The sequence below is a fragment of the Lycium barbarum genome, chromosome 8, assembly GCF_019175385.1.
Source record: "Lycium barbarum isolate Lr01 chromosome 8, ASM1917538v2, whole genome shotgun sequence".
NCBI classification, from domain to species: Eukaryota; Viridiplantae; Streptophyta; class Magnoliopsida; order Solanales; family Solanaceae; genus Lycium; species Lycium barbarum.
In genome coordinates, this window is record NC_083344.1 from 113,061,383 (window position 1) to 113,072,452 (window position 11,070).

The 11,070-nt window shown below is 33.2% G+C and overlaps 1 protein-coding gene across 1 annotated transcript; it reads left to right on the top strand.

The window, feature by feature from the left end:
* The first annotated feature begins 5,813 nt into the window (after positions 1 to 5,813).
* Positions 5,814 to 10,827, top strand: LOC132606760 (F-box/LRR-repeat protein 3). The gene is made up of 7 exons (XM_060320385.1): positions 5,814 to 6,727; positions 8,078 to 8,203; positions 8,770 to 8,874; positions 8,955 to 9,348; positions 9,431 to 9,560; positions 9,666 to 10,212; positions 10,476 to 10,827. Exons 1-7 carry the CDS (start codon positions 6,053 to 6,055, stop codon positions 10,524 to 10,526), a joined length of 2,028 nt encoding a protein of 675 aa, XP_060176368.1. The 5' UTR covers positions 5,814 to 6,052; the 3' UTR covers positions 10,527 to 10,827.
* The last annotated feature ends 243 nt before the right edge of the window (positions 10,828 to 11,070 follow it).

The window sequence follows — 11,070 nt, forward strand, 5'->3', positions numbered from 1 at the left end:
TCTCTGCATTTATTTCAAAACAAAAATATCGTACAATCGTGTGATTTGCTTCGCCATTTGAGTTCGTTGAAGTTCTGTAAATTGAAGTGCCTCTTTTACAGAATAATTTTCCATAATTAATTTGTATACCTTGAGCAACTGTAGGGAATTAAATTCTTTCATAACACAAGAAAATATTTTTTGCTTTTTTGTTCTTATAACTAACGTTTATCTGCTTTCGTGATTTTCTGTTTATGAACATAGATTTACTAACAAAACCATTAAAATATTAATTAAGTATAAACGTCGAAAGAACACCACATGAAATAATGCTAAACTCTAACTTATGAACGTTTACAAGAGGCAAGTTCGTCCACTATAGAGAAATGATGGTGAATATACAGGAAGACAAGAAACGAACCCATTCCTCATCATGATTCCGTCAGTAGCATGGAAGAGAATAAGGGGGGAATCTTCCCATTCTTTTCTCTTTAGTACTTACATGTTAAATAAATTTGTCTCGAAGAATCAAGATGTAATTCTCACCTTGTGAGTTTATTATGTAAATTTCATAATTGAGGATATTTGGTTAAGTTTATAAGGTGATCAAACCAATTCAAAAAAGATTTTTTGACCTATAAATGCGTTTGGTAAACATCAATAGTGTTTATCAGCCAAAATTCGTAAGTTGATCACCTCCTCTTTTGATTTGGAGCTTACAACTTAGCATTGTAGATTTGACCAAATTTTTTTAATAATATTATCTCTAATATCTCATGTAGTTTAATTTCTAAATACTCTTCCAAAAACGTTATTCATAATTATTATCCTCGGTTGTATTCTCGTTATCCGTTCTTTTACAAAAAAAATACTTTTGACTTTATACTTTTTGTAAATAGTTTTAAGGACATGATTTCATTCATTTTAACATAATTGTGTTTTATCAATACTTCTTTACCAAACACACCAATAACTTATTATCAGTTCCATCACTTCTATTTAAACACGTACGGACTTACTCATAAAATCAATTTCAGTATCTAAAAATACTTTCAATACTTAACGCTTATTAACTACTTTTAAAAAGCTAAAAACAAACGAACTCATTATATCTTATTTTTTGACATTTTTGTAAGTAAAGTAAGGGAAATTAACCTTCACATATGATATTATAACTAGTTCCCTGCTGTGCACTCTAAGGGTCGTCAATTGGTCAGGCTCGACCAATTTATTTACACATTCCATTTTATTTCGGGACCATCTCGAGACATCAATATACTAGCTCTTATATTCAATTATTACTAAACACAAAACCACAAGATTGAAACCTTAACACTGCCATAGGATAATCAGATGCAAATCTTGATAATTGAATATAATTAGAGCTATAGGATAATATTATCATTTTACTATTATTCTCTATATTCACAAATAAAACTGGGGAGATTGTGGAGGAGGACGCATCTATTAGACAAGTCGCACGAGAAGTAATGAGAATGACACATTGTTGATGATTTACAAATATCTTTTGAGGAAGGTTGAATATGACCTGCATGAGATACAACCTGACTTATATAAAATGTATTTCCTTATTCGGTGGGCTTGTTATGTAGTTTTTATCACTTTATATTGTTCTTATCAGGGTAAGGTAGGTGCGACGTATACTTTTTGAAAAGCCAACCATGAGTACGGCTGTTACTCAAACTAATGAATTTTTGTATGATTTTAAGTTTTTGTAAGGAGAAACGTGTAATTTGAATTTCTTAAATTGTATTTTTTTTTATATACATAAAAACCTCACAAGTTGTGAAAATTAACAAAACTTTTCAATTTCTATACAATCCTACCAAATGAGCAAGTCATAGTTCATAACAAAATTAATAAACTACTAGAAAGTCTTTCTAAAAAATACAACATCAATTAATCAAATTTTAGTTCAATGAAAAGGAAAATTTAACATGAATAGTAATGTAACTACTCTTTAATATAATCATCCCACATGGTACGAACATAAATAACGATTGGTAGAAGTAAATAAGGTTGGTAAATGGTTGGTGGGAGTAATTGTTTTAAATATCTACCAACTTCTGGGTCCTTTTTCACAAAATATAAACTTATGGGTCAAGTTTTACATTTAAAATTTTGAAATCATGATTTGTGATTTCATCTCATGAAATGAAATCGCATATCCAAACGTTGATTTTATCTCATGACTTGAAATTATGACATGAAATCGCATGTCCAAATGCCTACTAAGTATATTTTGTGGGATTAATAATCAATCAGTTTGGTTTTTTAGGCAATAGCCTCAGTGGCAAGTATCATATGTCCGTCACCAAGTTGTAACATTCTTAAATTGTAAATAACTGGAGAAAATATAGTCTTTCTTTTTTCCAATTTTATATGGTACCCCTATTATTACGGTAATAACTTTTTGTTTTACTTTGATTACAGTTTTCTGGATACTGCTATATTTTTTTTAACTATGACGTTTTTCTTATACTATTTGCATATTCGTGTATTGTTTGGGGGTGGGGGGGGGGGGGGGGGGTGGAGGCAATTAAGAATCAATTATAAATGATGCGACTCAAATCTATATAGTATTGTTTTGGCTTCTGTTATTTGCCAAATTAAATTTTTGAAAAACATTATTAGCATTTCAGCTTTTCAATAAGAGATTAAAGATTTAATTTTAAACGTAAGTCCTTAACGTAGACAGATCATGTTATCTTGATATGCACTATTCCTATATTAAATCAGATAATCAAAATAAAACGCCTACATTGAGAAGATGAGTGTAACATAGATGAGGATACTCAGATGGATGTGTGGACATATCAGGAGGAATATGATTACAAATAAAATATAGCAACAAGGTGGAAGTGGCCCTATGGCAGACAAGATGAGGGAAGAAAGACTAAGATGATTCGGGCGTGTAAAAATGAGGTGTGTGGATGCGTCAGTTACGAGGTGTGAGAGAGTGGCTATAATAGGAGTCCGGAAAGGTATAGTAGAGGTAGGCCGAAAAAGAACCGGGTGATTAAACATGTCATGACACAACTTCAATTTACTGAGGACATGACATTAGATAAAAATGTATAGATGTCGAAGATTTGGCAAGAAGATTAGTAGTTAGCCGAATGTTCTCCTTATTAATAGTATTAATTAGTAATCGCGTAGTTTCTGCTTCTTCTTTTTTTCATTGCATATTACTATATATCAATTGTTTCATTTGATTTTTATCTTGCTATTGCGTTGTCATATTTTTCTTCATATCATGCTTCAACTTTTTTTTCTTTTTCTTTTCGAGTCAAGAGTCTATTAAAAACAATCTCTTTGCACCACAAAGGTAAGGATAAGATTTGCATACATCTTGCCCTTCTAGGCCCTACCCCACTTATAGGACTATACTGAGTATGTTATTGTTTTATATAATCAAAATAATGGCTGCATTCCTAAAAATTCTAGAATCTTCAAATATATTATACTTTTAAAAGTTCTCAGAATCCATTTTTTTAAATTTTTTATTATTTAAAAGAAGAGATAAATACAGTTTTTATTTTTTTGGGTCCGAATAATTACAGGATGACACTTCCATGATTCGGTTAAAATTTTATCTAGTGAAGAAAGATCAGTTAAGGCCTGCATGAAAAAGAACCTTCCTCAGTCCTCAACAAAAAATTCCTCTATTTAGATTATGATTTCATGTGCTGTGGGGCCCCAACTTTTCTCTATCTAGCAAAGTTTTTAGTCGTTCTTATCAAAGAAAAAGTTAGGTACGTACTTTGTTGACAACCCACCCCAATAAGTACGGTCCTTAGACCTTACCCACAAGCCACAAAAATGTTTTATTTTTATAAATATAAAATATATTCTGGTTTGATATGGTAATATATTCTGGTTTGATATGGTTTCTTTTGACTCAATACCCTCGCGGGCCACCACAAGTATCATCATTTCATAACCCAAGTTCTAATATTTACTGTTTTTTTCCACATATTAAGAAAAATTAAAAATTATTATAGGACATTTTATATTTTATGCGATAATGTTGATTCGAAAAGTACTAACGCGTAGAATTTAAACTCGTAACAAGGAAATTTTTCAATCCCTTTACCATAAAAATAGAATCTTTTCTTTTATTATGTGAAGGAAATTTAACACTTAATATATATATTTTTTAAAAAAATCTTTATTTCAATAATAAAATATTGTGATGCATAAATTATATACACACAAAGTATTACTCCATGCCCATTATGTGAAGGTTTGACTGAGCATGAAATTTGAAAAAAAAAAGGAAGAACTTTTAAAATTTTGTTGTCTATAATAAATCATAAAAAAATTGTGGCTATAAATCATTTTATATGAGTAAAATGAAAGTTTGAACTTTGAAGTATGGAAATATTTTTTTTTTTTTGGTGTTGATTAAAAAAAATAAGTGTCACATAAATTGTGACAAATGATAAGAACTATGAATATGTTCTCTAGATTTGTTTTCCGATAAAAAAAACAGCTTTTTATTTTGTGGGATTTTCCAACTAAACATATTCGTAAATAGAGGTAAAATAAAATAAGAATGCAAGAATTAAATAATAGGCTCTTGCTGAACATGAAAGGTTATCTTTTTTCCTTATGTTGTGGGGACACAAGTGTTGAAAAAGAAAGGATCGTACCGTCCGTTTGCACTTGAATATGTCCTTCCTCACATATTTTCTCCACCAAATGAAATGTTATGCGTAATCAATTTGACAAGAAAATGACATCTTTCCCTTTTCATCTAATACCCAATATGCCTTCCTCAATGCTACCATCCTTTTCTGTCCTTCCCCGTACGGCATTCTCAGTACCACCTCATTTGACCTTTCTACCCTTTTATATATATAATAAATACAAACACTTCACTAAGTTCCACTCTTTTTTTTTCTTTTCCTTTTTTAGTTTAAGTTATTCTCCCTTAATAAACTTTTTAATTAACCAGCAAAATATATACTTCATCTGGACCATATTAATGTGACATTCTTTTTTTTTCTTTTTTACTTTTTTTTACTATGTCTATAAAACGATCTTTTTCAATTAAAAAAATTGATTTTAAACTTCTTATTTCACTCTTAATGAGATAATGTATAATTACACATATGTCTATGACTTATTTTATACTGAATTTTGATCCCCTTTCCCATTTTTCTTCCCCTACCTACCAAAAAAATAATAATAAAATAATAATTTTGAATGCAAGCCTATCTCATATATGCTTGAACATGCATATTTTTTTTACAAATTTTGTAAGCACATATAAAAGTATGACTAGAGATTAAGATATATTCAGTTTCTCTTATCTTAATCAATATACTTGAACAAACTCTTAATAGAAATAGCGTAATCACAGGGACATTCTGATCATGCTCAATAACAAAATATTTGCGACTTTATCATAAAAAAAGAAAAAAAGCTTCTCAAGAACAGTTTCGTCATTAATTAGGAAACCAAACAGATACATATTGTTGTCATATAAAAAGGATGATATTAGTTCTCAGATTTTCTTTCATCGATTCACTAACAAACAACATAAATTCTTTTCGTCTTCTCTTCTGTTTTATCATAAATATCTATTTTTTCTCCCCTCTCTTTTATGTCCAACAAAATTACTCCTACAATTTTTTCCCCTCCTGATTTAAGTGCTGAAAATTAATGCTAAGTGAGAAAAATTATTACAAAGTTAGGTTGGTTTGGTAAAACAAATCATACATCATCTAGGGTAGGTGTTATTATACATGAAAATCTCCCTTCTCCAAACTAATAAAAGGGTACTTAGGTCTTTCAACAAAAAATGGAAATGACCAAGAAGGACAATAAAGTAATTGAGACATTCTTTCAGCTTCTTCTTCACTAAGTTCTCAAACTGCTCAACTAGGCCAGTGTTTTTCTGTTAACGGTTGCTTCTTAATCAAAATTCACATATACAATAAAAATCCCCACCAACCCATCTTATTAGTCTCCAATTTTCTCTCTTTTTTATCCAAATCTAAGCTACAATTTAATTTATAGCATAAAGCTCCAATCTTTAGCTCAAATGATCCCTAAAGTTTCAATCTTTAGAACAATGAAGAAGCAAAAAACAATTCAAGAATCCAATTTCAACAACCCCTTTGATCTTCTCTCTGAAGAAATTGTTTTTTCAGTTCTTGATTTTGTCAACAATCCACTTGACAAAAAATCATTTTCTCTTGTTTGCAAATCTTTTTATGCTATTGAATCTCATCATAGGAAAATCTTGAAACCCTTTAGGTCAGAACACTTAACAAAGATACTTAGTAGATATCCACAAGTTACCAATCTTGATCTTTCACTTTGTCCTAGAATTACAGACAGTTCACTCACAGTTGTGGCTAGTTTTTGCAAGGAAAAGTTGAGGTCAATTAATCTTTCAAGGTCTAAGTTTTTTACACATGTGGGGTTGTCTAGTTTGGTGATGAATTGTGTGAATTTGGTTGAAATTGATTTGTCAAATGCTACTGAGTTGAAAGATGTTGGTGCTGCTGCCTTAGCTGAGGCTAAGAATTTGGAGAGGTTGTGGTTGGTTAGGTGTAAGTCTATAACTGATATTGGACTTGGTTGTATTGCTGTTGGATGTAGGAAGTTAAGGTTGCTTAGTTTGAGATGGTGTTTAGGTGTTGGTGATCTTGGTGTTGGTTTGATTGCTGTTAAGTGTAAGGAGATTCGCACGCTGGATCTTTCTTACTTGCCGGTAATGGAGCTTTTCTTTCTCTAATTTTGTTCCTTTTACTTTGTGTTGTGTATTCTTTTGGATTGTGAGTTTGTTTAGGGAAGCTGAGGTTGCGTTGTGTTTATGTTTCTTTTCAAGTATATTATACATTTTTCATGGTAAGTAAGTTTGTTTGTCTAATACATTTCATTTGAACTTGTTTAGACAGTATGCTCGTAGATTGGTTGATTTTCGGTTGATAATAATTTGCAGGATTATAGTGTTCTGTATGAAGGAAAATGATGTCCATGAAAAATATTTCCGGGAAAATAAGTGGGTTTTTTTACTTATTTTCTTGTGTTCGATACGTAAGCAAAAAATATTATCCTAAAGGTGTTTGTATATAATCTAGACAAATACTATGGAAGATAAGGTGTGTTGGAGGGTGGGGTGGACACAATCAATGTGGAGTGTCACTTGTCCTAAAATGTTTTCTCTAGGGCTAGGAAAATGTTTTCCATTAAATTTGACCAACTGAGCATGGGAAAACTCCATACTGAACACACCCTAAATGCTTGCTTGGTCAGCTAGATGTGTGTGTTCAGTCTTCTTGAGTTCTTTTGAGTACTGTTATTTGATTTCTCATTGTCATATTCTGCCAAGTTAGTTACCTGATTGATGTTTTATCTGATTAACTTGTCTTTTGCGAATCCATGCTTATGCCAGTACAAGTGACTGGGATGTCTATCGTAGTTACCAAAATGGTTATGGAACCGGTTTTTGGTTTATATTCTGATGTATCATGAAAACTTAATACGCATTGTATCTCATAGAATAAATCTAGCTTAGTGAAGATAATATTTGCAGCTTAGGGAGTGTTTATCCATATTTTAGTAGGTACCTAGTGGATTAGTCAATGTACACACAAGCTGGCCAAGAAACCATCCGTATAAATAAAATGTTAACCATGTTTAGATTTCCTACTGATATCTTTATCATAGTCTATGAGAATTGTGACGCCCATGAAGGACTTTCTTCAGATGGGTAAGTTCTGTTCATGTGATTTCTAAGTCCCTTTTTGACTTACAAATTTACCAGGACTTTGATATGAGCTTAAATAGAGGGACATAGACAGTGAAGATTCATATAGCTGGCCTCAACTTGCTTGAGATTAAGGTGTGGTAGTAGTTGTTGGTGTTGTAATTACCACAACTTTGGTTCAGAACTTAAATTCCAGATGTACCAAGTTTCCACTGACTGGCTGTATTTATGAAGTTGATATATGTAATCTGTTTCTGTGTTCTGTTATTACATTTCCTTTTTCGTTTTTTTTTTTTGTCTAGGCTTTCTGTAATGGACATACAATAATGTTTTAATCTTCTCATTACACAGATCACTAATGAATGCTTATCATCAATCTCGAAACTGCAATATCTTGAAGATTTGGTTCTAGAAGGTTGTTATGGAATTGATGATGACAGCCTTGCATCCCTCGAGCAAGGCTGCAAGTCACTGGAGGTATGTACTTTGGAAGACTCTGTTTAACAGACTTTGATTCTCATACTTTCTCTCCTTCAGAAAAAATGAAAAGTAAAAGATAAAGATGATATTGTTGTGTGTAAATTGCCAAAAACCTCAGGCGCTTAGCTCAATTGGAAAAGGTTGAGGGACTTGTGACTTAGGTCACAGATGACCCTGTGCCAAGCGAATTAAGTCTGGTATTTAAGTGGAGAAGGGTGGTGTGATTTCCCGGTCATAAAACAAAAAGGAACATTGCCCTAAAAACTGTGATATTGTCCTAGCTTCAAGCACTAGGTCTTTCAGATGTACAAATATATGGCTTTTTTTCCTAATTGCCTTGTCAATAACTGGGGACCCACTGTGCCAACACTACTATAAGCTTTTTGAGATAGTTAACAAATGAGGGGACTCGGATTTTACGCACTCAGAATTCTACCTAATTGTCAGATGTCCCAAAGAAGTGGACTATGTGCAACTCAAGTGTTGCCTCACACACAATAATAACTTCTTCTTCACAAGATACTATTGACTAATGTCAGTTTATTTATATTGGATCTTTTCAGACACTTGATATGTCGAGCTGTCAGAATGTTAGTCATGTGGGTTTATCATCTCTCACCAGCTGCGCCGGATGTCTACGGCAACTCATATTAGCATATGGTTCTCCTGTAAGGCTAAATGAACTTGAGCATCTTTCAGTAGTATGCCTTTTAATTTGATTGATGATTTAAGATTACTGGTATTTCAGGTAACGCCAGCTGTCGCAGATAGCTTGCAGAAGCTTTCCAGGTTGCAGTCCATTAAATTAGATGGTTGCCAAGTTACCTGCTCTGGACTAAAAGCTATTGGAAATTGGTGTGTTTCACTTAAAGAACTGAGCTTAAGCAAATGTTTAGGAGTGACAGATGAAGGTCTTTGCTCCCTCGTAACAAAGCACAAAGACTTAAGGAAGCTTGATATTACTTGTTGTCGCAAGATAACTCACGTATCGATTTCCCATATAACGAATTCCTGTGCGTCCCTTACTTCTCTGAGGATGGAGTCTTGTACTCTAGTCCCGATAGAAGCTTTTGTTCTAATTGGACAGCGATGCCAGTACCTTGAAGAGCTTGACCTTACAGACAACGAAATTGATGATGAAGGTCACCCCTTTGCCTTAAAGGTCTCAGGCTTTTGTTGTAATTAGATCCTCGTTTTGTATCTTATGATGTCCTACATATGCAGGTATGAAGTCCATTTCCAAGTGTGTCAGCCTTTCCAGCTTAAAGCTGGGGATCTGTCTGAACATAACCGATCAGGGTCTTATCCACATTGGCATGTTCTGTTCAAATCTTAAGGAGCTTGACTTATATAGGTACGTATTTCACAGTTCATGGGCCTTTATTTGTGATTTTTTAACACTACATATCTTGTGCAAGAGATAAGAGTGTGCTGAGTACTGGGTTATTCTTATTGACAGGTGCGCTGGAATTTCTGACTTGGGAATATTAGCAATTGCTCGCGGTTGTACTGGCCTTGAAATGATCAATATTGCCTATTGCAACCGTATTACCGATGGCTCGTTCATATCCTTATCCAAGTGTTCAAAGTTGAATACACTCGAAAGTCGAGGTTGTCCTCTTGTCACATCTTTAGGTCTTGCAGCTGTTGCTGTGGGATGTAAGCAACTTACCACACTAGACATCAAGAAGTGCCAAAACATTGATGATGCTGGAATGATTCCACTTGCTCACTTCTCGCCAAACCTCAAACAGATAAATTTATCCTACACTTCAGTGACAGATGTGGGGCTGTTGTCTCTTGCCAGCATCAGCGGTCTGCAGAACATGACAATCCTGCACCTGAAAGGTTTATCTCCTGGTGGACTAGGAGCTGCATTGCTGGCTTGCGGTGGACTTACTAAAGTTAAGCTGCAGACATCGTTTAAATCATTGCTACCACAACCTCTTCTTCAACATTTAGAAGCGCGAGGTTGTGTCTTCCAATGGAGAGAAAAACCATTTCAGGTACGTTCTTTCCTTCTGAAAATATGTGAGGTACTTATGTGGTTGTCAGGAATATATCATAGTGTGAATCAATTAGAATTTTGCATATTTTATCTAAGGATGACTTAGTTCTGGTTTTGTTTGATCTAAAGGGTTAATGCAGTTTCAGACGCATTTAATTGACACATAAAAAAGGCGTTATAGCTTTTGATTATCTTTGTTGTGATAATGAAAATACCTTGTTTTGCTTGATCTAATCATAAATTATCTTACTTTAAACACAGGCTGAAGTAGATCCAATATGCTGGAAGATTCAGCTGGACAATTTAGAGTGAAGATTTGAGGAATCAGTAGTTTGAGCCATTTATGCTAGTGGGCTATAATGAAATGAATTGTCGTCCCAAAGCTTCCCAGTTCATCTGTTAACACTTAATGAGGCAAGGTGCATTGTTTATGGCGCCTGTTTTTTCCCGTTTCGTGTCTGCTACTTTTTCATCTGTGTTTCCTAGATACTTCGTAAATTCCAAGAATAGATCAATTTTGTCACAAATGTCATGAGATGGATTGAACAGATTGAAAAATCATGTTTATGAACTATTAATGACTGCCTTGTGAATCGTTTATTACTTTTGACTACTTGTGGTTTTACTGATGTTCTATATTCAAATGTACTATCATAATTTGAAGTTAACTGCCATTTATTAATCAAGTAACAGTTATTGTGCCTTGCCCAAAAACTTATTAAATTTTAACATATCTCACTTAATACTAACAAAACTTCTAGGAAGATGACAATATGTATCAGGCAAAGAAACATCAGTCGCATCCCTTTTGATGTGATTGAGCGCTATCTAGAGACGTTACAAGGCTGAGAAAGAA